General features: G+C 42.6%; 1 protein-coding gene across 2 annotated transcripts in view; it reads left to right on the top strand.

The window, feature by feature from the left end:
• CDH11 (cadherin 11) overlaps nucleotides 1-27,058 on the top strand; it is an 83,518-nt gene that overhangs the window by 38,642 nt on the left and 17,818 nt on the right. For both annotated transcript variants that reach the window (XM_054640838.2, XM_077184864.1), the window contains exons 2-4: nucleotides 2,340-2,461; nucleotides 23,876-24,271; nucleotides 26,126-26,420. In XM_054640838.2, the coding sequence (XP_054496813.1) occupies nucleotides 24,044-24,271; nucleotides 26,126-26,420 (523 nt within the window). In that variant the 5' untranslated portion in view covers nucleotides 2,340-2,461; nucleotides 23,876-24,043. The remainder of the gene's footprint in view (nucleotides 1-2,339; nucleotides 2,462-23,875; nucleotides 24,272-26,125; nucleotides 26,421-27,058) is intronic.

The following is a 27,058-nucleotide window of genomic DNA, read 5'->3' as shown; positions in this document are numbered from 1 at the left end:
GTAAATAGGTATCTGACACCTAAATATCAATTACTCAAACTGTTCTGTCTACAATCACAAGGATGGAAATAGTCTCAAACTATATTTTTAATGAAAATTGACATCTGGAGGAGTTTCTCCTTGCTCGATGTTAATATGAAGATTTATTTACTTCTAATAATGGTTAATGCTACAAAAAGTATCAGTTTGTAACCCCTGATATTTGTTGAAATGCAGTGTGACTGCAGAATAGAGGCTGTGATTGGCAGTGAAATGATCATTTGCCATTTATTATCTTTTATTCTTTAAGATGCTTGCAGCCCAGCCCACTCTGCGGTTCCATGATTGGTGCCTTTGCTGGTGGCCAGGTCGATGCAGTCAATGGAGCTGCAGGTCAGGTGGGGACTGGCAGTAGCTGTTATCAAATCTCTGAGGCTTTTAAAGACAAAAGAGCTTAAAAAATTGGATGGTAGGGATATTTAAGAGGATATTTTGAGAAGTCCTTATCCAAGCAAATTCAAATGCCTCGGGCATAAAGGAGTCTTGAGCTGCAAAGTCATCCATAAAGATGTTGTTTCCTGTAAAGATATTGAACAAATTCTCAAAATGAGGGAGTTTATTCAGTTTCAGTCATTCATATGAATTGGGAATTAGTTCAAAAGGGTCCTTTATTAAAAAAATACCTGCAAAATGAATATATTTCAAAGTGCCATAGGTACTTCATAGCATGAATGTGTGGAGTACTTTTACCAACCAAGTGCTTTTATATTAGTGGCTCAGTCATCACACAAATCATCACTTCACAGAGCTTAACCTTAGCAAAATGCACTGTCTAGGAATGTGCTTTTATGGCACGTGTATCCCAAATTTTTAAAAAAACCTCAATGTATTTGCAGTCGTGAGGGGCCACAGAAGCCACATGAATTTATTTCTTCTTTGGTGGAGCAAGAGTGAAATATGTTTGTGCAATACTGAATATAAAATAGCCAATCAATGCCTGTTTCCTTTTCAACACTTGTGCTGGGAACTCTGAAATTCCACCTGTGCTGCTGAACTGTTTTTTTGCAATTAAAACTTGATAGGTTTAACAGGGGTGAAGAGTGGGTATAAAATGAAGGATTGATATGGATGAGGTGTCGTCAACAATTAAACACTACGGAAAATTACTGACTTGGATCTATCAGCCCAAATTACAGAGGCTATTTCTTAATAATTAAATAATTAGTTCTAGACATTTTCAGTTAATACATTTGGAGGTACTAGGGAATCTAGCCTGGTTTCCTTGGCTGGAATGGATCTTAGTCCTAGAATTCAGTTAGGGCTGTTTAAGTGTCTATCAGGGTCTCAAATGAACCTCAGGAATGCAGTGTCTGTACCAGTAGGTAACAACAGATCACACTGAGTATTTCCTTTGCATTCAGTCACATTAATTATATTTTATCTATATTTTACTTGTGTGGGGACATTGTCAGAAACACCTGGGATGATGAGGTGTGAAATGATGAGGTATGAGGATGACTGCTCCGGGAAATTGTGACCATCCTTAATGTACCAATTTAAATTCAAGACTTGTCATGAGAAATGATTCAGCAGGTTTCTTCTTTGTTCCTGCTCCCTTTGTCCAGACTGACTCAACTTCCTGCCCTATTTATGAAAGAATTGTAACCACTGAAACAGCTGTAGATGAACTTCTTACAGGCAGAGGCGCCTCTTACTTGTTCGGGGGGTTTTTGGGTTTGTGATTTTTTTGGGGTTTTTTTGTTTGTTTTTTTTTTTTTTCTTGTCTTCTCTTATGTATTTTTTCACTACTCTAGTGGCAGTTCCACTTCCTAAAATAATCTTCTCCCTTTTCCATCATAATGATAAACCCACTAATTTTCTAATATGCCTTTAGAGCACTTAGAAATGTTCAAAGCACGTCTTGCTGGTTAATGGCATCTGCAGCTGTTCCTTTTTTCACTACAGTGTGTCTTGTCTGGGATAACATTGCCAGAACAGATTTTTTCCATAGATAACATAAAAGAGATGTGAAAGAATTTTGATACGGCCTCAAGCATTTTAGTTATGGGAACATTGTAGCAAAAATGAGTCTTAAATATTCCAGGTTGGACAGGGCTGGGGTGGTGGGAGGTGTCCCTGCCCATGGCATGGGTGGCACTGGGTTATCTTTAAGGCCCTTTCCTAACCTGGACTTCTGTAATTCTAGATAAACGCTATTTATTAATTATAAGTAGTATTTAATTGCTTGTCTTTAGACTCTCTTTAGGCTGCTGTGGTAGTTTATAGGCCAGGCTTCAGTTTCCTTTTTTATGGTCCCACCAATAGTTTGGATTTCAAATGTCGTTTTTCCTTCTTTGCAGCCAGAGCTGAAGTAGTGGCTGAGTGGCAGCAGAGGGCTGACAGGTGTCACAGCTCCTGAGGTGGCATTTCAGATGTGTGGAATATGCTACATCAACTGGCAGCAGGTTTCCAGTGGGTGAAGGTAAGTCCTGCGTCCAGCCCTGTGATCTCCTGAGGGATGTCAGGGATACATGGCTGGGACCTTGTTTCTGTAGTGTCTCCAATGTTTGTGCAGCATAGGGAATATTTCTGCAAGCACTGATCCCTCAGAGAGTTTAACCAGAGCTCCTGATAGCTGTCAGCTGTAGGACACAGACCATCCTTCTACCTCTGTACAGCACAGTTTGATAAGGGACATGTTTTGAATCCCTTTTGTTGAATTTCTTGTTTTAAACATCAGAGTATCACTTGAAAACTCACAGCAGTGGAACACTGAAGAACAGGAATGTAAGAATTGTTCTGATATTTAGGTTTACAGCTGGAAGTGATCAGTCAAACAGGTTTATACCTTATTCTAGTGAGTGATTAATTCCACATTTGGACTCTTTCTCTGATATTTTGTGCAATACTATTGAGCTCATTATAACTGCTCAGACTTGGGTTAGGAAAGTAACTTCATGGTGACCCTTAAGCTTCAGAGAAGGTGGAAAGTGTGGAAGTGTAGAGTTTAGGAAACTAGATGTAAAACTAGTTGGATCTGCTGCTCTGATGCCTTTAATTTTTCAAATCCTCTGTGACTTTCAGTTGTGCTGTTGCTGCAATTCCACAGAGGTGAGAATTGCTCACTTAGAGGAGTGTCCATTGTTTGTTTCTAAGTTTAACACAGAAACAGATTAGGTGTAACCGGCGGTAAATATCTAAACACTGTCATTTATACAGAATCAAAGGCACGAGCTGGCCTGAATCGTGTGGGATAAAAAGTACAGTGCCAGGATATAAAAGTTCTTTGTCTTGCTGACTCATTCACACTTTCTACATTCAATTCACTCAGGTCCTGCTTGACAGATGCTTAATTTCTGTGAAAATCCCTCAAATGACAATTATCGTATTTCTGGCAGCCAAATGGACGAACCCTTCAACATCCTCGTGAGCAGCTCTATGGGACGTGTGTGTGCTGTCCTCAGATTTGGGGAGGGGACAGCAGCAGCCAGGCTGGGTGACACCAGCAGCACTGGGCTGAATTAACTCCTGAGCAATGACAGAGCTCAGCATGGCAGATTCTGGTCCTGTCTGAACACAAAAGCCACATTTTGCAAACAGTGCTCAGCTGTTGTTCAAATCCAGTTTCTTGACAGAACGATTCTAAAGAGGGCTTGGTTTGAGGACGTGCTGACTAGGTTTCAAATTCATTCCTGGGTATCAAGAAGACATTGAGAAAATATCTGAAATTAGTTCTGCATGTCTCTGCTCCATGCACAGTTACATGAATTTTCTCACCACAGTTTTGTCTCTCTTGGCATTTTCTAATATCTCAGTTCATGGTTTAGTTCAGGCCCCTTTCTACTCCACTTGTTCTTCACTTCAGAGCTACTTCCAAACAGACTTAATTTTTAGAAATTAAAGGACTGTGAGGAATAGGCTTAAAGGAAAACAGCCCATCACTCTCACTAGTGTGTGAGATAAGTGAATTTTAACTGGGTCCCTACCCAAGTTTTATCTGACAAAGTGTTGTCTTTTTTTTTCATGAACTTCTTTGCATTTCAGAGTTAAAGCAAATAATTTGTGAAAGAAAGCTTCCTGCAGAGAGACTGTGGGATGTTCCCTCTGCTTGGAGTGTGAAGTGTCTCCCTGCAAATGAGGAGGAACAAGAGCTGCTTTTGTTGATTATCATGTAAACCTGTGACTCCATATGCTTCCTAAATTCTCTTCCCTTCTTTTGAAGGATCTTTCTTAAATTACTTCCAGCTGTGCCTATTCAGGAATGCAAATTTCCTGTTACAGTATCTGGATAATGACAAGAGTTGAGAAGGTAAAATATTCATGCTTAACTATTGTTCATGGAACAAAGAGCAGCGGGGCAGAGAGCAAGGCCCTGCTGAGCTGCTGGGGGCTGTGACACAGCCTTGGCTCAGTCACTGCAGAAGGTGACCAGGGAGCTACAGGAACTGGGAATATCCTGACTGGACATTTTCTTCCTGTGCTGCATGGATTTTCTATACTGAATTGCAAGAGAGATTGAGGATAAGCACAACAAATACACTTCCCTATGATTTTATATTATCCTGTAAAGCATCCCACAGGAATAAAGGGTCCTCAGGACCCCAAAGAAGAATACTCTCATAGAATCATAAAATCAGGGAATCCCAGAATGAGTTGGGCTGGGACCTTAAAGCCCACCCAGTGCCACCCCTGCCATGGCAGGGACACCTTCCACTGTCCCAGGCTGCTCCCAGCCCCAGTGTCCAACCTGGCCTTGGGCACTGCCAGGGATCCAGGGGCAGCCCCAGCTGCTCTGGGCACCCTGGGCCAGGGCCTGCCCACCCTGCCAGGGAACAATTCCTCATTGCCAATACCTGACTGAATTCCCCCCTGTCATTGTGAAGCCCTTGCCCCTGGCACTGCAGCTCCTGGTGCAGAGCCCCTCTCCAGCCCCTCTCTCTCCCTGCAGCTCCCTCAGATCCTGGAAGGCTGTGATGAGTTCCTCAGATGGGATGAGAAATTGAAGTTCACTTCCTAAATCCATAAATTAGTGCTGTATAATGCATACTTTGCCTCTTTCATATGTAATATTTCATTCTTATCTAGAAAGACCATAATGGGAAAACCAGGCTGTTCACAATGCACAGAGGACATCCTGGAATGAAATTCCTCTATAGTTTTGTTTTTGCACAGATGGCACGTGGAAAGAAAATTAATTTTCCTTTGGAATCCCTGTTCTGCATGTTGAACCCAGCCTACAAGTCAGAGCAGTGTTCCCCCTCCAGCTGCCTTTTATCCTGTCTCACATCTTCACTTCGCTTCTCTACAAATATCCACTTCTGTAGGTTTTTAAAACCTGAATTTTGAATTCTCAGTGTCAGCCCACAGAACAGACACTCAGTGTACCTGTAGGATTAGCTTGTTACATGTATTTTAGGATGGATATTAGTAATCTAAATGAAATAGGCTCACATGTGAGGGCAAAAGCTTTGATTTTAGTAGGATGACACTCCAAAGTACAGGGAATCTCCAGTTGGCTCTTAAAGAAATGCCTGAGAGTGAACTGTTAAGAAGAGTAAGTGTCATTTCACATAGTCTGTGCAATGAGATGGAGTCTGAATTTATTACTTCTGCCTTTTTGGTTCTCTTCAGGTCCTTGCTTGAGCTGAAAAACCTTTGGAAACATTGTTAGAATAATTATAAGACCTAATCTGGTCAAACAGATATGAAAGAAGAATGCTTATTTTGTTAGAAATCACAATGGCTTCAAAGACATCAGGTGGGGAAATACATTGTCACTGTCCTGTCTCTTATGGTCTCAGTACTTACTAACATGGACATTTCAGGTTTTCCTATCTACTTTTTAATAGAAAGTTATTTCCATGTTGCCTTGAAAGAATCTTCAATGTAGAAGAATGGTGAAATGAGTGATTTGTTTTTGGAAACAATGAACATGTACCTCAGATGAAATTCAGCTTTTTGTGGCAAAAAAGTTTGTTCCTGGTTGAATCCTGAAACAACTGAGTCATCAGAGACTCATCCCTGCATTTTCCAGCTTTCTGGGGCATCCCAGCCATGTCTGGGCTGCAGGGTGGAGCTCTGGAGCAGGATCTGGAGCAGCCTGGCTGGGCTAAGGAATGGGAAACTCCAAAATCCCCCCCAGGATGAGATTCCCTAAGGAATTTGCACTGCACAGGCTGCAGAGATTGACCAGCAGAGGAGAAAGGCTATTAAAAGATTGATCCATTGACTGAAAAACTCCCCAAAACTCCAATCATTTCTGGGTCAAAATAACCTCAGATACTTGGAAATTGTGCTCCAATAAAATGAACTGGCAAAATTTCCACAGTTGCTTCAAAGGGGAAAAGTGGGAATTAAAAGTGAAATCGGAGTCTTTCTGAATCAATTTTAATGGGAATTTGTGGATAAAACTGTTGTCAGCTTTAACAATAAATACATAAATAGACAGTGTGTATATATACACACATGTATACCTATATACATATATCTCTGTGCATATATATATCTATATATCTATGTGTGTATATACATATACATATATATATTTAGATATAGTTGCTCACTTTGTATTTTAATAGTGATGGTGAGGAGGAGAATAATAGCATATTTAAAATCTATACTATAGTGTCCCCAAGAAAAAATACACATAGCCAGGGCTAGAAAAATAAACCCAAGAGAAGAGTAAATAGCATGCCTTTCACATATATATTGCATATGAAAAGATGGCTGTGCACTCAGCCTTTCAAGGTTTCACATGCAATAAAAACTATTTGAATTCTGCTCAGATGTTAGTTTGCTGTCTCAAAAATTGACATATTCTGTATGCCATAAAATAAATCACAATTTAGTGTATTTAATTCTTTTGAGGTGTTTAACCCAGCCAATTACTACGTTGTTAGTCACAGTTGAAGAAAAACTTAAAAATGTATCTTGCAGGAACACTTGCTGATATAACCATGCAGCAGATGCAGTTTCTGTGACTTTCCTCATCTGTATAAACACTAATAAAGACACACAAGTAGTGATTGGTAAAATCTAATGTAATGCAAAGGTTTTTCCCTCTCCAGTCCTGACAACCTGCATTTGCAAGCGCTCAGTTACTTTTATTTTAAAATGGCTTTTCAATTACATTCTGCTGCTGTAGGGGAAAGCTTTTTGACAAAGGCATGACATAAACCATTTCTATTGCAGCTCCATCATAGCTTCCACAGCTAAACTAGACTGGACAGTTCATTAAAAAGAAAAATTAATAGTACAAGGTTGTAGGGAAACAATAACAGATTATGACTGGCCTGTGGCAGCCCACTGAATTCATGTAGTGGGAAAAAAAATGATTCCCTTGTCTCATAAATGAAGGTTTGTTCCAAGGTTTTAGGTGAAGTCTCTCCTGTTCTTTTACAGGAAAAAGCTGTCCAGCTTCTGGTCTGTAAAAGCAATTCTTGTAATCACTGCAGGAGAATAATGTGGATTTTTTGGGATAGAAAGCACCCATTTGATAATCATTGAATATATAATAATAAACATAATATCAAAGAGAATGGCATAGAATACAACATACTAAACAGATACCTTAAAGCAAAAAAGTAACTCTCTCAGGGCTGGTCAGGGGGAGGAGGGACAAAATGAAAATGGAGTCAGGACTTGATCGTATTTTTATTTATCTAACGTAGTAACTACTGTAGACCAGGCTAAATTTGCTGAGTTCAGTGTGCCAAAGCCAAAGTGTTTGTGATTCCATAGCAGTTCTTTCAGGTCTGCTGCTGCTACCTATGTAGCATCATGTGTGATTTCTCTCTTGCTTGAGGCTGTTCTTAAACTTGGTTTAACTTGTTCTCTGACTTGGTGCAACCAACTCCTAAAGCCTCCCTCTAGATGGGAGTGCATATTTTCCCCAATTTCCTCAGGGTTCTGTGGCTCAAATTTTCTGTATAATTCTGGTATGTGTGGCAAGCAGACAGACTCAGACTTTAATGCTGTAATCTGAGTTTCATTATATTGATGCCATAAATTCCTGTCTCAGAAGATATTTCAAAGAATATGGGCTCTGGGATGCATTACCCGTTTCTTTTGGCCAGTAGCCACAGCCTCCTAATGAATTCAATGGGATAATGGGAGAGGCCAGGAAAGGGGAAGTCTGAGCCAACCTACCATTTGGAATCAAAAGCAGGACTGACCCTGAAGGGTATTTTCTGGTTCTGTTTATGAACACAATCTTCTTTTAGAAACAACAGCCTAAAATACTGAATATTCATGGTCATGGGGTCTGACCCCCTGTACTTTTGCAGCTTTTTCCCTTCTTTTACAGGAGAACTTGGCCATTTGGCCTCCAACTCTCCCATCTCTCCCCCAAAACAGAAAGCAGGTTACATAACCTGCACAGCCTGGCCACTGTCAGAGGCCTCCTGGCCATCCTGGCTGGGGTTCGTGCCATCAGCTGCATTTTGTGAACCAGGGTGTCACTGAAGCAAAAATAACCAACCAAGCCAAAGGCTCTGCCTTGACCTCCTGAGCTGTTCTCATGCTTTCTTACTGCAGGCAGCATGTGTGACTTGCAGCACGCTGGGTAGAAGATATTCCTTATTTATTCCAGAAAACGTGCTCACACAAACATTTAGCACTCACTAATGAGCTTTTCATCCCAAGGCTGGGAGCCAGCTGCAGCCTTCACTGCTCTGCTGGCCTGTTCATGAGCCCAAAGGTGCCAGCTGTGTCTCCTGTCCCCCTCTGCCATGTGTGAGGCCCAGGAGAGAACAGCCCCATCCCAGGAACAGGCTCACCCCAAGGACAGCTCAACAGAGACTGTGCTGTGCTCTCTCCCAGTAAAGCCCCTGACCCACTGGTTATCACCCCTCTGCTGCTCCCAGCCTTAGCAGAATGACACAACCAAAGTTGTGTGTCCAACAAATGGAATGACCACTTTTCTCCTTGTTGGTTTGTAGTAATTTGATTTGTTTTATATTTAACAAATACAGAGATAATTAATTGTTTAAGTGGGAAAACTTCCCAGCAAAGAATAGAATGGTAATGACTTTTTAACAGCTGTCAAAACCACTCTCCCAAGCAGGGGCTGGTGCTCTCTTGGGTTAGGGTTATGCAGGTTCCCTCTGTTTCCTCTGCTCACACAGTGCTGACACATTGCCCTTTGTCCAGCTGAGTGCTTTGCCTCTGAGCAGTTCTGGAGTTACATCCAGGTCTCAGTGCAAGGTCCTTGAAGTGTCCACCAGTTTAATCTGCTGCAGCTTGTTGAGCTCATCTAACCCAAAAGAACAGAAATTGAAAGCCAAGAATGTTCTGTTGGCCTAAATTCAAAGAGTCTAACCAGAGAATTATCAGTTCTGCCACACTGAGCTCTTATACAAGTTATGTACAGTTAAAAGTGATGCAGAGGAGCCTCCCAGTCCCTGCCTTTTCCTGATGGAAAGTAACCATCAGCTACCTCAGGCAGAGGTATTGAGGCATTGGGGGTGGGACCTTATCCCAGAGAACTCAGGGATGGATCCTTCTCCCTGGACCCAGAGCCATTGTTCTGTTTCTAACACGTTATTTTTCCAGAGTCACTGTTAAATTTGCAAACCTGCTCCTCAGGCTGCACTTTCCCCTGGGCTCTGTAGGGCACATGGCAGCCTGTGTTGCTGTGAAAGGTGATTTTCTGGGTGTTGAACAGCACCCTCTGCTCCCTGTGCTGCCTCTGAGCTTTGTGCAGCTCCCAGGCTGCAGTGATTCCACAGCTGAGCCCTGGGGAGCAGTTTCCAGCCCCATCATCCTCCAATTTTCAGATCTCCTCTCTCCTCCTGTGCTGTTTCCTGATCCATACACAGCTGCACAAGTAGTTTGCTGTGTATGGACCAGTGCATTATTATTTTTACCCTTTCATTTCAAACATACACATAAACCCACAGTGTTACAGCAGAGTCATCCTGAGTGAAGCAATAAACCCAAGCAAATCAGGCAATGGCCCTTTGGTCCTTAAATAACTTCTTACAGCCAAATAAATTAACCAAACTCAAGGCCTGGGCAGGCCAAAAGTGGTGCTGATGCTGCCTAAGAATCCAGCTGGGTCCTGCTGCCTGTGCTGGCAGCTCACTCCAGCTTGGGCATGTCACAAGCAACGGTGACACTGTCCTAAGGGCTTACAAGGCACTGAAATTTTAACAAGTTCACATTAACATGTGGAAAATTATGTTTTACACTATTTATTTAAGCTCCATTATTAAATAAGCATTTAGTAAACATTCCTATTGGCAATCTCATTGTTACACCATCATTCGGGTCACGTATCATGGTTGGGTTTAGTTCAAGCTGTGTTTACAAACATAATTCAAGTGCCTGTGCATGACCTCTGTAATTATTTTTCCTGCTTATAATATGGATTTGCCATTCCTTGGGTCTGATTCTAAACTCACTTGCTGAAGCTTAAGCCAGAAGGGGTTCACAAAATTTGCATGAAGAGTTCAAAAAAAAAAATAAAATACCATGTTAAGTTTTTTATAGCAATGTTTACCCTGTCAGCCATCCATTGGAACAAGAAATATGTCTGTCTGCTCAGAAAGATGTTCCCTGTTCTTGGATGAATCCCCAGATCCAGTTTCTCCAGCTGGTGCCTGTCTGGTGCTTTATTCCCTCTGACCACTGGATTTCCAGGAAGTTATTTCTTATTGTCCTTTTGCTCACCCTTGTGAGTTTTTAAGTTGAAAACGCTGTCTTTGGGTCTTCAGTGTGATGAGAAAGTAGAGGTTTAGCTTGCAGACAAGTACTGGCTCACTGTCCTTGGGTGGGATATGGTAAAGATCCATAAAGAAATTCAGATACTGATCCATGTGGGTTATCCTTATGCAATATTATCTCATATACCAGAGAGATTTAAAGGAAAAGGAGGATGGGTGTTTCAGCATCACACATAAAGGAAAACATAGCCAAGGAATTAAAAGAAAAGCTTTAAATGGAAAGCTCCATGTTCTTTGCAATGTGAACAATAGTAGCAAGCACCAGAATTTAAATTCCTTGAAATCTGAAGTACCAGACTGAGCCAGAGAACAAGGTGAGAGTTAGCTAAGTTTGTTCTGAAATCAGTGCTGCTTATCAGATGAATGCCAAATCCCCACAAATAAAAGGGAATCCCTAGCAAAGGTAAAAGAATTTATTCTGGGGAAAAAAAACAAACTCGAAAACTCATGAGATGCCCGACATGCTACACCTAGCATATTTAGCCTGACTTGGAGCCAAAGCCAAAGTACAGCTGGAACATAAAGTTACACATTTGGAAACTCTGTGGAGCTGTGAAAGCCTCGTTTGCCTCTGTCAGGGCAGGTCAAATTCCCAGAGAGGGAGGCACTGGAGCTGATGGATGGCCACACACACAGAACCTCCCCAGCTGCAGCAGCCCAGTCTCCAAGGGCTCCGACATGATGGATTAAGGGACTGCTCCATTCTGTGCCCTCCTCTGCATCATCAGTCCTGGACTCTCCATCCCCTTCATCTTGTTCACCATCCACTTGCTTTAACACCGCAATTTGGCCTCCCAGTTCTCACCAGCCCTCTTGGGCTTAATACATAGAATTGAAAAGCTTTCTATTGACACAACTTCCATTTTCTTTCCCTCTGCACTCCCAGGACTGTCAGCAGTCATTTTAGCTTGGTGCTTACTTCAGCTGGGAAGTTGACATTTCCTTTAAAAAAGCTAAAAAGGTCCAAAGTTTTTAAGTATTCCATCCTTCTTCCAATAAATGTAGCAAGCACCAGTGTTTCTAGAAAGATTATGTTTGGTGACAGACTCTCTCATCTCTCTTTAACCTAATAGTTCCTTTTCCAGAAAAAAAAAAAACCAACATAATTACTCCAAGAGCAATTTATTTAATTACTGTTATGGGAGACTTCAAAGGAAATTGGTTGGATTGAAATAGTGATATCACCCTGGCAACATTTTGAAAAGAACATTTTGGTAGAAAATATGCTGAATGTAAGGGCATGTTTAATGTGGAGGAAAAAAAAGCCTAATCCTGTTCTGGTGAATGAAGCTTTCAGTATTTTTATGTGTATATTTGTACATGCATGGCATTTTTTTAATTATAGGTTTTTTGATTTATATCTCTTCTATAAATGTAAATTTTTCCCTTCTACTTGCCTCATATTGAGGTCATTTCATCAAAAAATTAAACTGTTCTTGATCCAGCAGTCCCACCAATTGTAAGATTTTCCTCTTTCTTTTTCCCAAACTCATTTTTAAGGGCACTTCAGGCATTTTCATTAATGAGAAAATTGTTATTGATGTGGAAGGTGAAGCTTTACCTGCCTGGACATAGGTTCATTCCCACTCAGTACTTCCATAACCTCCTGTTGGTTACAGAAGACATTGCTGGTGCAGAAATGAGGTTGGTGTTCCAGCACCTGCAGGTACACCCCCCCAGACTTGGTTATTGCATTCTTGAGGCCAAGGCTTGCCCTTGGCACCAGAGTAAGTGTGACAAAAGGTATTTATAGCCTCAAAACCCCTAATGCACTTCCAAAACACATCTAATGAAGTTGATTCATCGATTCAGCTATGAATATCACTAAGCTAATTTTTTAAATGCCCATTTTTGGGCATTTTCCCACGACAAACTCTGTGAAATATCAGTTCAGGTATTTAAAATTTGCCTTTTCTGCATGGTAACAATGACACCAAACATCATTCCAGCTAATGCAAGGCACTGCCTTAAATCTGTCATTGCTACTGGTTCTGTCACAGGAACAGATTTGAAATGTTTTGCCACCATCATCTGTAATTATAGGTCAGAAATAGTGCCAAGCCAGGTCTGGGATGTGTTTGTGGTTCATGTGATCAGTTAGAAAGATGTGATGAACAGGTTTAACTCAGAATGAGTTATGCTAATGAAAAATATGCTGAATCATTTGCCCTTTTTTTTAATGGATCAGTTGAATGAAAATCAAATTTTAATTACAAGCTGACACCAGTTTGTCTTTTTTGTGCTATTATTGTATTTATTTATATGCTTAGCATCTCATTGCATCATCCTAGCACCTGTTGCTGGATTTTTGGGTTTGCAATAAAAGGTTATTATGCCTTAGTTCTTACAGCCTGTGAACCCTAAAAATCCATATAATTCCTCTCATTTGTGCTCAGAGCAGATCAGGAAGCCAAAAGGAAGATGTTTTAATGAAGATGGTGTTTTCTTTGTGTTTGTGTACTTGGGAGTTTCTTAGGTTAAATGGAAATATTCTATGGTGACTAATTACAGCAAGGCATCTCAGAAAAGAGTCATGCAAACATTGTTTTAATTATAATCTTGTGATTTAATAGGTTGCAAATAATAATAGAAATGTGAAGATTTGATCTTTTCAGCTGTAGCCTCCCATTAGGTATTTAAACAGTGATGGTCTCCTTTATTAGTGCCACTGAGGCTGCTTTGGGAGTGTGTTTGAATATTCTGAGGTTGTTATCTCATACTTTTGAGCCAAAATTGGTCTCCTCACAGACAATCTCTGCCCAGGCAAAAATTAATTATTGATTCAATTTTTCATTCAGAAGTCTCAAAGTGGCTTTTATGCTCTTTATGTAAGAAATCTGCACTAAACTGGAATAGTTAAGCAAGCTATCAAAAGAAGAACCTTCCATGGGCAGTGCTGAAGGATCTGAGCTCTTCCTTCTGCAGCTCCAAGAAAGCTGGGGACAGGAGAAGGCTTTTGGTTGCTAATTCAGCTCTCACCTTTCTCTTTTTAGCAAATGTATTTGTAAAGGGAACTCTCAGTAATTCCCTAACTTGTCGAGTTTTAGAAAGATAAATGTTCCAGGGCCTGTAATGTGAACCTCTCTAAGGAGGGGAAGTCTTTCATCAGGAACTTTCCTGCGTGAGGGAGACCAAACTGAAGGGGACAAGGGGATTGAGGAGTCCGGTAGGATTAAATTCAAAGGGGAAGAATGTTTTGTAGAGGAACACACTGGCCACACAAAGACCACCCAGCATGCTTTAGTAGTCTGGCTTTTGGGCAGCACTGCTGAAGCTGCCTCTGGAAATGAAGCTGTAAGTGCAGAACCACGGACTGAATTCAGATTTCTGCTCCTGAGGGGGCTGCCAGCCTTTCAGCAAGAGGTTATGGATCTGAGCAGAAATGGACTGCTGGCTGGAATTCTGTCTGCCTTGGTTTGGGAGCTCAATAGACCTGCCTGCAATCAGTTTTTGATAGGTTTTCACCCTTTAATCTTGACTTTCTGTCTCATTTCTGGCACAAACCAAAGAGATTATCAGCCACAGCACAAATGCTATTCAGATATGCATACATATCAATTCTTAGGGGGAAAAATATTCAGGGTTGGCTTAGCATGTAAATACAGCATTAGTAGTTGCAAGTAAGTTGACTTTAGTTGTCATTTGTGTCCTCCTCAGGCTGTCATTGATAGCCACTTACATAATAACAAAATGACTTGAGATGAGCATGGGCTTGGCTGCAGCCTTGCTGGCCTTGGAGCATCCACAGAATTATGAGAATTCTAGTTTGTCTGAGAAGCACAAGAACACAATTACTATTTAAAATAAACTCTACCAAAAGCTTAGTCATTACTTGAAATTACTCTATCAATCACCATGTTCTTTAATAAGACTGCCTTTCTTATGCTGGTTGTGTTCCTGTAGAGTTTATGCTTAAAACCAGACAGCCTCTGTCACATTTATCTTAAGTGGATCTCCCCAGGGCAGCAAGTAAATGTAAAACTCTGTTTACAGCCATTTTTCATTTCCCAAGCCTTTTAATATCACTCTCTCAGGCTTATTTCTGTGTCATTCACTCCATAATGTACTAAGTTGTCTTCCTGCTTTCCCCTGCTTTATATGAGGTACAGACAAGAGGCAATCTCACCCTTCCCCAACAAGCACAAATTAAATCAAAGCTTGGGGAAAATGCCCTCCTTCCATGATGAATTCAGAGGTGGATGCTGACAGATAGCACATCACACTGTTCAGGGGGTTATTTCTCTTCCTCTTCTCTGCACAATGACTTCTGTTTTCAAAGAGCCATCATTTTCTGGCTTTGTCTATGGTTTTGTAATGCTGAGTCTCAATGCTGCTACAGGAAAAGGTGGCTACATTTCAAAAACTCTTCTTTGGAGCAGGTGGGGATTATTGGCTTTAAACATCTCAGTAATCCAATACAGTGCTATAAAACATAATTTAAAAATGCAAAGGATTAAGTTTTCCTTTCATAGGATTCTACAGAACTCAGAATAGGATTCTACAAAACTTGCTTAGCATTTTTGAAGCGACTTCTATTGTCAAGATGCAAATCACCAGTTCTGTAAAGATTCCACTTCTGTATTTAGTACATACAAATCTTGCCATGACCTAGAATTCCTCTGTGGTAAGATACCTCTAGAATCTTGGCTGTTTGCTCACCAAATATAAAGTTATGTATAAAGTTATATATACACTTATCTCTGTAGAACTGCAGCCTCAAATTTTTATTCTTTACATTGCAGGGTAAAGCACTCCCATGCAAAACACAGAACTTGAACTGGGGGAGTGTGTGGTTCTCATTATTCAGTGCAATAACTAAGAGATTTTTTTTTTCCCCAAGTATCTTTAAATATGAAGAATTTCCCTTTCTGGACTAAATACTTTTGTCTCATAAGACTAATTATGTTTTGTGAATGGCACAGAAAACTTCATATTCATTTGCATTCAGTTGAGGGGTTTTTGCTGTTCTCTCCAATGAGGCCTGGAATGTGCTCCAGCAAGAGAGACCCAGAGCTGCAGAGGGGCTCACAGGGAGTAACTGCTGCTGGTCTGCTTTGGGATCACACACTGGGAAAAATGAAATTTACCTGCTACATATACAGCAGGAATGTATAGAGATCAGAGCTCTTGTCATCTAACAAAACATTTTACATGAGACCAGTGCACATTGGCTTTTATTAAAAAATTCCAGAATGGTTTTGGCTGGAAGAGACCTTAAATCCCACCCAGTGCCACCCCTGCCATGGCAGGGACACCTTCCACTGTCCCAGGCTGCTCCCAGCCCCAGTGTCCAACCTGGCCTTGGGCACTGCCAGGGATCCAGGGGCAGCCCCAGCTGCTCTGGGCACCCTGTGCCAGGGCCTGCCCACCCTGCCAGGGAACATTTTTTTTCCTAATATCTGCTCTAAATCTTCCCTCTGTCAGTTGTCCTGTCATTCCATGCTCCTGGTGCCTGATTCCCAGCACACACAGATGTACATGACCAGACTCTGGGGCTGCTTACAGGCATGATGCACAGGGAGTCCTTCAGTTTTTAATTCTCTTATTTCACACTTGGTGAGTGAGGGCCATGGTGCTGGCACTGAGAGGGAACTGTGCTGGTGCTGTGTCCCAGTGCTGCCCTGGGAGATGGGGTTCATTTCAGGAACCAAAACTCCATTTCCCAGTGGGATGATTTCCTGACTGGAAATACCCAGGAAGCCCTAAACTGCTGGGGTACAGCTGAAAGCTGATGTTGTCTCATCTCCCAGTTCAGCTGTCCTTTTAAAGGAAGCCTTGCAAATTTTGACACAGCAGTGTTGCACCTCCCTAAATTCTGCTTAAGGGTAAATTCAGGCTGCTTTCTAGTTGCAGTTCTAGTTTCTAGTTGCAGAAAGATGCAATAATCCTCATTTGAGTCTTGTCCAAATTTAGCGCACCTGGAATTTAAAATTTCAGCTGTTTTCAGGACTAAAGGGTTTATTTGAAGAACTGGCTTTGCCATATGTGTCATGCAACTGGATGTGCTGCAAAGTAGATCTTGATATCATTATGTTATTTTGTGTAAATAAAACGAGGGGCCCTCTTTTGCACAAGTTTGTCATGAGTCCAAGCTAAAAACTAGTCAAAGATTGGTCTGATAATGCAGAACAGTTTAAAATCAAAAATTAATGGAGAGAATTAAGTTAAATGTGCAAGGTACTGATTCCTGGTGGTTTTTCTTGCTTCACGAACAATAAGGAAGAGGCTATCAATTTTCCTTATTATGCTATTTTCTTGAAATGACTCAAGGAAGAGAACAACATTTTGTCAAAGAGGAAAAAAATAAATGTTAAATGTGGGAGACTGACTGGTTAGGGCTGAATAGCTTTCTGCAACAATAACTTTTATCCTTCAAAAATATTTTCTTATTAATATGCACCAATTTTCTTAAAAATTCAATGACAAGAAAATTTCAAAATTTCAATGGTAGGCATCAAGGGTTTGCATGTTGAAATCTGCAATAGGATAAAGATCCATGGCAGGCTGAGCTCCTCCCACGCTCATCGATGCACAGGAGAATGAAACCCTTGTGCACAGAACTCTTCCACATCCCTCACCTCGTGTGTTTCATTAAAACTCCCAAAGTTACCTTTGTGATATGCCCTAAAGATTAGGCAATGTGACTGATTCTTGGATCTGGAGAGGTGCTCCCCACCTGCTTTCCATGGGAGCTGCTCCTTTCCCACAGCCCAGGGACATTGCACAGTCCAGGGAAGGGACTCACTGCAGAGCACTGAGGTTAAACCATGCAGGGGAGCCGGGGCTGCTCAGAACAGCCCCTCTGCCAGAGGCAGGAATCTGTCCAGCTTCTGTGGAGCTTTGCAGCTCCAGATCCCATGGGGACGTCCCTGCCCAGCTGGGGACATCACCTGGACACTGCAAGCCCCTCCCTGCCTCCCAGGCCTCCTCCAGCTGAGCCCCACCTCCACCTCTCTGCCCAAAACTCAGGCACTCTGAACTCCAGAACTAATATGATCCAATATTTATTCTCTCATTAAAAAGCTATTCATTTCCTTGTCTGATGATAAAATTATGGTAGAATAAATCCTTCATCTTTTCAGCTAATTCTAATTACAGCTAAAATCTCATTTAGACTGGGAGTTTGCTATGTTTACTTGATACTTTTGCAAAACATTTCAGAACATAATCATCCATTATTATATTGCAACACTGTGATCTTGGCTGCCTTCTGCCAAGTGTATCCCTGAGAACAATTGCTATTTTAATGCATCATCCAGAAGTTATGGTCTAGACAAATCAGAAAAAATTGTTTAGTCTATTATAATTTGGCATATGGTCATTTAATAGCATACAGGAAATCATCATGAACGCTGGGGATTATTGTTGCTATAAAAATAATGAAAGGAATTTAAAGTTGGCTAGACTTCACTTCCGCCACTGCTCTTGTCATTGAAATCATCTCTGCTGCCTCTTCATTTTTCACTGTTGGTATCTTGGAGCAGTCATTCAGATCTGTGTGAAGCTATGGAGAACACACTGACTTTGCAGAGTGGCTGCTTGTAATATGGTTTCCACATGGACATGGATATATTATTTTTCAGGTGTTGTGTTCTTGATTGAATTCTCAAATGAACAGCATATTTCCATTAGGAATATTGATGGGTGTTATTTTCTAGCAGTCAAAGAACAGACTTTTCTTATGTTAAAATTGAAACTGGTGAGGTTTGCATTAACTACAAGCACACAGCACAGCCACGCTGTCTGTGCAGCTAGAAATGCCCAGCAGGCCTGTTCTCACAATTGTTTAGGGACACATTTTATTTCCATGCAGACATTTGGTATACACCTCCCCATGCAGGCTGTTTTTTAGAGTGTGGACTAGACTTTTAAAATATTTCTCTGTCCTGTATGCACCCAATGATATTCAGGGATTTCACTGCACTCATGTGCATTGCTAATGAGATTGGGCCTTGTGTGGTGGCTGACTAACTCTTGTTCACTCTTTACCCCTGATAACACAGTTATTCAATACCAAAATTGCCAACATTCATCTGTATACAGTTCACAGATATTAATGGGATTCCTGCTTTTGAGTGCAGGTCCCTCTTGGTTCAGCCAGAGCAGTCTGAGACTTCCTCCCCAGGGGCAGCTCTGAGCTCTGCTCAGGCCAGGGGCAGCACCCAGGAGTGGCTGGAGCTGGGCCAGGGCAGGCTCAGGCTGCAGAGCAGGGCAAGGTTCTGCTTCCCCCAGAGGGTGCTGGGCACTGCCCAGGCTGCCCAGGGAATGGGCACAGCCCCGAGGCTGCCGGAGCTCCAGGAGCCTTTGGGCACCAGGCATGGACAGGGGGGATTGTTGGGGGTCTGGGCAGGGCCAGGGGCTGCATCCATCATCCTGGGGGGATTGTTGGGGGGTCTGGGCAGGACCAGGGGCTGCATCCATCATCCTGGGGGGATTGTTGGGGGTCTGGGCAGGGCCAGGGGCTGCATCCATCATCCTGGGGGGATTGTTGGGGGTCTGGGCAGGGCCAGGGGCTGCATCCATCATCCTGGGGGGATTGTTGGGGGTCTGGGCAGGGCCAGGGGCTGCATCCATGATCCTGGGGGGATTGTTGGGGGTCTGGGCAGGGCCAGGGGCTGGACTGGATGATCCCTGTGGGTCCCATCCCACTCAGGATAATGTATGTTTCCATGAAACTTGTGATCAACTATGCTCAGGGAAGTGGGAAACAGCCTTTCTTACAGATTTGTTAGGAAAATTTGGGATTTCAAAATGATACCTTGCACAATTCTGAATAATAATGTAAAAAAATCAGGACGTTTGTCAATTAACCTGAGCCAGCAGTTGAGCACCACACAGGCACTGCTCACTCCCTGCTACTCCCCAGGGATGGGGCAGGTATTTGGGAGAGTAAAAGTGAGAACACCCATGGGTTGAGATAAACACACTTTAATAGGACAGAAAAGGAAGGAAATAGTGATAACAGCAAGGAAAGAATTTGAATATACAAAACAAGTGATGCACACTGCAGTTGCTCACCACTCACAGACTTCTGCCCAGCCAGCTCCTGAGAGACACCTGGCCAGCTCCCCTCAGTTTATGTGCTGAGCACAGTGGAATGGTCTGGAATATCCCTCTGGCCAGGCTGGGTCAGTTATCCCAGCTGTGTCCACTCCCTGCTCTTGGTGTCTCCCATGCATCCTGCTGAAAGCTGAAAAGTCCTTGACTCAGAGTAGAGCACTGCTCAGCACCAGCTCCATCTTCAGTGTTATCAACATCATTCTCCTCCTTAAATCCAAAGCACACCACTGGAGCAGCTTCCAGGAGGAAGGTTAACTCTATCCCAGTGTTGCAGTTTGGTCAGCTGCCCACTGAGACTGGCTTTGCTGCAGTTAAGGATTATAACCTATGGGCAGAGATACCCAAAGGTCTGAAAGGTGTGACTTTTAAAAAAGGCTGCAACCTTTCATGGCAAATCAGTCTGACAAATCTGTGCAGTGCCTGAATCCAAGTGCTGCACACAGAATTTTCAGGAGCTTGCTGGAGCAGCAGCCCAGCAGCTGCAACAATTGCCATCCTCACATTTGTATTCCAAAGTCTCAGTCTTATGAGGTATTTTTCCCCAAGAGAAAAAGGAATTGCTTTATAAATTGTTTAGCTGTTTTTCCATGTTTTCTGCTTGAAGTAGAAGGAAACTGTAGGCTTTCAGCAGCTGAATTAATGTTGAAATGTTTGAAATGTTTTAAGTAGATTGTTTGGAAAATAAAGGAAGGAAAAAAGAGATTTGGAGGGTTTTTTTGGGGTTTTTTTGGTTTGTTGTTTTTTTTTTTTTTTTTTTTTTTGGTAAAAGCTACTGCTTCATTTCTTAATGAAGTTTATTTTAGCTTTAACTTAAGAACATCTTGTGCACCTAATCTTTTAGAATACAAGTAGTTTATGAAAATCCAGACTGTAGCTGATTTGAATTTAAGTGATTTCACAGCCTTCAGTGGGAGCCTGTTGATTTATGCTATTTTAGGTTTTCTGGGGATAGGAGTCAGAGGTTTTACTGCTGGAGTGAACACAATGTGAGTGAGCAGAGCATGAACTCCAGGAGGGGAGAAGGGGCATGAGGAGGCCAGGGACACATTCTTGCAGCTCCAGCTTTCCCGGCAGCCTGTCTTACCTGGGGGTCACTGCCTGCAGAGCCAGCTTGGGACTGCTGCTGGCACAGAGCCCTTGGCCTTTATAAACCAAAGCAGAAGCAATTGCACCAAATTGCACAACCCAAGGGACTTGTTTGTAGCCCAAGAGGAACCTGGCTCAGCCAGAACCCCCTGCCCAGAGTGTGGGCAGCAGGGAGGGGATTCTGCCCCTCAGGTGAGACCCCACCTGCAGAGCTGCCCCAGCCCTGGGCCCAGCACAGCAAGGACCTGGAGCTGCTGCAGAGAGCCCAGAGGAGGCACCAGGATGAGCAGAGGGATGGGGCAGCTCTGCTGGGAGGAAAGGCTGGTACAGCTGGCATTGTTCACCTGCACAGGAGAAGCTTTGGGCTGAGCTCAGGGTGGCCTTGCAGGGCCTGAAGGAGCTGCAGGAAAGATGGAGAGAGACAATTGCCAAGGGCTGGAGGGACAGGAGCCAGGGAATGGCTGCCAGTGCCAGAGGGCAGGGCTGGGTGGGATCTTGGCAATGAGGAATTGTTCCTTGGGCAGGATGGGCAGGCCCTGGCACAGGGTGCCCAGAGCAGCTGGGGCTGCCCCTGGATCCCTGGCAGTGCCCAAGGCCAGGTTGGACACTGGGGCTGGGAGCAGCCTGGCACAGTGGAAGGTGTCCCTGCCATGGCAGGGGTGGCACTGGGTGGGATTTATGGTCCATTCCAGCCCAAACCATGCTGAGTTTCTGGGATTCTCTGAAGTGGTGGATGAGAGAGAATAGTTTTCTTTAGCTTGAAGACATGGAGCCTTATTACTTCATCTCTGTAGAGGATGTAACAAAAGATGTAGAGGATAAAACAAAAGATAATAAAGAATTTTTGCTTTAAATCCTTGTTAGTAAATAAGCATGGATCTGTGATTAACATTTTGTTTCCAGCACTTCACACTTGAATAGCTGATAATAAGCAGCTTGGCTCTGCCATTCTGGTTAAGCAGCTTTAAAAAGTGTTTACTGGTTTACATAACAGCATTGAGGAGTTGGGGAAGAGTGGCGGGATTTGTTTATTTATCTCAGTAGCTGATATCATTCTGTGATGCTAATGATGAATGACTGTCAGTGAGTTTAATTTTCAAATGCACCCCAAGTCTATTAACATAAGAAGTTTACTTACAGCTTTTAGGTTGGGTTTTTGTTTTTTGGGTTTTTTTTTTTCACAGCAGGTTTAGAAATGCACAGCTGTCCAGGAATATGTTCCTGTTCCATGTTTGGAGTATGGAAGTTCTTTATAACATTCCAGGAACCCAATCCCATCTAACTACTGCATATGAGTGATCCCTACAGCACAAATCCCATCCTTTTCTATCCCTATGCAAAGCTGGGTGCAAAACAAACATCCAAATTAGGTGAAATCTCAGTTTTCACACCATTTAAGCCTTTCATTGTTTTTACCCCTCAGCAAGATGGAGACATGAAATGGAGACATGAAACCACAGACCTAATGTTCCACACTTCACACACATACATTGTGTCAAAATAGAAGCATTTTCCTGAGCAAAATCATAGGGATTGTTTTCCTTTTTATGTCTTCCATGCTGGTGTGAGTAATGTGTAATGTATCATCATGTAACAATAGGAAAATGCCAAATGGATACACCAAATCTATTTAATAAATATGCTTGGGAAAGCCAGACTATATTTGCATCTATGTGTGAGAATGTAATTTCATTCATTATGCTGGAGTTAGTTTGGTGCTGTAATTTCAGTTTTCAGTAAAACAAAATTGAAAGCTGATCTTTTTTGAGGAATAAACCAATATATTTCATTCCTTATTCATGAACCCCTGTCAGCCAATGTATTTTTATGTAACTGTAAAAGGAATGTGGAAGGAGAACATGACTGCTTAGGATGTGAGAAAGACAACCCCAAATGAGTGGGTTTGGGACTAGAGAGATGTTTGTCTGTGGCTGGAGTTACAGAATGTGCTTAGCTTCAAGCTTTTGCCTATATTCACATTTTCTCTGCTGAAAATACCATTAAGATCTTCTACTTCACATTTAAAAATCATTCTGTTTTACAGTTGATGGTGGTACATATTATATATTTGCCTGTACAAATATAACATCAAGATTTTTATCAGTATCTTGCAGAAGAGTAAAGTGAATCATAGCAAAAACTAAACCAAACATTTTAGGGACCTTGTAAAATTTCTTGCTGTGTAAAGATTTAAGGAGAATATGTTGGAAACCCCAGGGATAAGTGGAATTGGCCTTTGTGATGGATTGAGGGCTGCTTAGTTCAGGTTTCACTGTATAATGCAATTTCTTCCTCAAATATTAAATCTGACCTAGTGTTTTAAGAAGTACTAGAAATAGGAGATCAATGTAATCCTAGTAATTTGACACCCAGGGAAAGTAGAAATAAATAGTTAAATCAATTGTTATCAAAAATATCTGAATGCATCCCACTGGCAATCAGTGCTGCTGGTGCCTTGATCCTCAGAGGTGCTTCCAGGGTCTAAATCCAAACTGCAGCCCCTTGGAGGTCTGCCAGCCCCTGCTCCTGCCCAGAAACACCAGGGGTGGTTACATTCAGCATAAGGATGTGTTGATCATGCAAGGGCTGGTGGAGAAATATTGCATTCCTGATAAGTCTTGGGATCTCCCTTGTATCTGGACCTCTGCCTTAGCAGCTTATATCAAAGGCTTATATCTAAGCTCCAAAGAGGGATTAGGTCTAAATTAGGTATTTCTACAGTTACCTTGCATCTTGGGCTAAATCTATTTGAAAAGATCATGAGAAAATATGATTCCCTGTCTATCTTTCAACTTCCAGCTACTGAGTGGCCAAAGAAGCCAGCCAGGAGATTCTGCAATGTGGCAGCTGCATGCAGCAAAACATCAAATCTGCTCATTACTCAGGATTTCATCAGCATTGATGTATTTATTTTAATCTTCTTATCTTGATATTTACCAAGGAAGTCCTAGTTTTGTTTTGCTAAATAAAAAACCCTACTAGATCCTCAAAGAATTGATGATTTTTTCCATTTTCCCTCCTTCCAGGAACTGAGCTGGGAAGCTGCAGAGCATTAAGGTGATGTGTTTAATGCGTGGCGGCGTCCTATGTGCACAAGGGTTGGTCTGAAACTCCTCAGTGGCCCCAGACTTCCTGACTTCCAAGGTGGAAGGGGTGGAATCTCGGATACTCCTGTGCCTACACTCTAACCAAAAATGAAGGAGGAGCGCTGTGTGCAGGCCGCGCTGCTGTGCCTGGGGGTGCTGTGCTGCAGCCAGGGGCTGGCTGCGGAGCGCCCCGGCCGCGCCCGGCCCTCGCTGCACGGGCACCGCGACAAGGGCAAGGAGGGACAAGTCCTGCACCGCTCCAAGAGAGGCTGGGTGTGGAACCAGTTCTTTGTCATAGAGGAGTACACGGGACCAGATCCTGTGCTCGTAGGAAGGGTAAGAAACAATTCCTTTTTCAGCCATTCATTAATATTCTTCATTTTTATTATTTTTGAGGTGGTTTTGGGGGGGTTTTCTTGGTGGGATTTTTTGTTTGTTTGTTTTTTGCTGTTGCCTTTGTGCTGTATAAGCTGCTTCTTCATTTTCTGGTAGATAAGTTTAGATGCTAAGCAAAATACTACCTAGATCAATACATATATTTCCATTGACCTCAGCAGTCCCTGAATGAAGGTATGCAGGCTGTTACTCAGCAAGAACCACACCAACAACTTGAGCAAAAATATGTCTCAAGAATATCATTCTCAGGTCTTTAAAAACAGCAATTAAAAATTGAATGTCTGACCCAGCAACTCAGTAAAATAGGTATCTTTTTATCCTCTCATTTTCAAATTATCAGTAAAATGAAATATATTGAGGGCCATGTATAGAGGAAGGTAAATATCTGTGTGCACATGTATATGTACACACATCCTGGACTGTTTTTTATTCTGCTACTGTCTAACACAGGTAAAATATAAACAGGTAAATAAACCAGTATATTTGCTAGTTTCTAAATGAGCAGCAGAATGGTGTTGACTTAACCACAGCACAAAAGGAGTGGAGAAGCAGGATCAATGTCAGCAAATACCATGCTGGATATTCTGGTTTAAAATGGTGCAATTTGTAGCTGTCAATATAAAATCAATAAATCTGTAATTTGGCTCAATGTTTCCCTCATTCATCAAACTGAAATGTGCACTGGTTTTGGAATTAAGACTGTTTTGTAAGCATTTCTTATCTCTTTTATATTGGAGAGGGCGTAATTAAAAACTAGTTGGCAATCACAGAATCACACAGAATCCCAGAATGACTGAGGCTGGACAAGCCCTCCCAGCCCATGGAGTCCCAGCTGTGCCCGATGCCCACCCTGTCCCCAGCCCAGAGCCCTGAGTGCCACCTCCAGCCCTTCCTGGGACACCTCCAGGGATGGGCACTGCAAACCCCCCTGGGCAGTTCTTGAGCCCCCTTTCCATGGGGAAATTCCTGCTGTGCCCACCCTGAGCTGCCCTGGCCCAGCCTGAGGCCGTTCCCTCTGCTCCTGTCCCTGTTCCCTGGAGCACAGCCCGGCCCCCCTGGCTGTGCCCTCCTGGCAGGAGCTGTGCAGAGCCACAAGGGCCCCCTGAGACTCCTTTGCTCCAGGCTCAGCCCCTGCCCAGCTCCCTCAGCCTCTCCTGGGGCTCCAGCCCCTGCCCCAGCTCTGTTCCCTTCCCTGGACACCCCCAGCCCCTCCAGGTCCTTCCTGAATGGGGAGGCCCAGAACTGGACACAGCCCCGCGTGTGGCCTCAGCAGTGTCCCCAGTGCACGGGACAGTCACTGCCCTGGTTCTGCTGGCCACATTGTACTTCCTACAAGCCAGGGTGCCCTTGGCCTTCTTGCAGACCTGGGTGCAGCTGGACTCATTCATTTATCACTTAACTCATCCCATTTGTTATTTAACAGCATTTTACATGCAACCCAGTAGAACATGGTTCACTGAAGTGTACAAAAGCTTTGTAAAAATTACTCCTCCTACCAACTTCATGCGAATAAAGAACCTGCTATAAGCATCTTTTTGTGTATTTTCTTCCTTAAATCTAAAATTTTGGGGTTAGAAGAACCCTGCACTTGGCAGGAGGCATGTCTGGGCTGGCACTGCCCTGGATGCAGGGTACCGTGGTCACAGTGTGTCCCTGAGTGTGGATTATTGCCTGATGGAAGCCACAGTTCTTGAAAACTGTGAAATGATAGCAATTCTGCATTTCTTTGTTTTATAAGCACATCCAGGAAATGTGTGCCCCCTTGTTAAGGTATGTCTGTTTCTCCTTTTGTAGCTTCATTCAGATATTGATTCTGGAGATGGAAACATTAAATACATTCTCTCAGGTGAAGGAGCAGGAATCATTTTTGTTATTGATGACAAATCAGGGAACATCCATGCAACCAAGACACTGGATCGGGAGGAGAGAGCTCAGTACACCCTGACAGCTCAGGCTGTGGACAGGAACACAAACAGACCTTTGGAACCCCCTTCTGAATTCATTGTCAAAGTTCAAGACATAAACGACAACCCGCCCGAGTTTCTCCATGAAAACTACCATGCCAATGTGCCCGAGAGATCAAATGTAGGTGAGTACTCAGAAGGGCACTGCCCTTGTGGAAGGTGCTGCACTGTCAGGATATCTTGGCTTTATTTCATTCCTATTGTCAAGGATTCGGGGAAGTAAAATTTACTTTCATGTTCAGCCAGTCATTCACTTGATGTATTTAATCTGCTGCCCAAAACAAACCCTGCACAGCTCCTAACTGGGAGACGGTCCTAGAATAGAACTATTTTTCCTCCTAGGAAGGAGCAGAAGAGTCCCCTGGAATTTATGGAGTGTGAATCCTCTGGGGTAAACACAAAGATCATTCCTTTGGCAGAGCTGTGTAATAAAGCTGGGAAGTTACTGCCTCACCAACTATTCCATTTTCATCTTCTGTTTGAGCTTGTGTCTGTCTCAGAGATTTCTACAGGAATGATTTGTCTGAAACTTACTGAGAAAAATGTAAAGGAAAACTCTATTGTTTGGCTGTCTAACGACAAAAGCAATATAAGGCTTAAACTACTGAGGGGAAAAACCATAACGGTGCAGGGTGACTGCTGACTTTTATATCTTCACTGGTTAGAACATTAATCCACATCACAGCTGGTGACAGATCTTCTTGGATCACACAAGTATATTTTGTCATGTAGAAATTGTAAAGTAATTTTGATTTTCATTTAC

The sequence above is a fragment of the Agelaius phoeniceus genome, chromosome 12 (assembly GCF_051311805.1).
Source record: "Agelaius phoeniceus isolate bAgePho1 chromosome 12, bAgePho1.hap1, whole genome shotgun sequence".
Taxonomy (NCBI): Eukaryota; Metazoa; Chordata; class Aves; order Passeriformes; family Icteridae; genus Agelaius; species Agelaius phoeniceus.
Note: the sequence above shows the minus strand (reverse complement) of the source record. Positions and strands in the feature narration are given on the sequence as shown.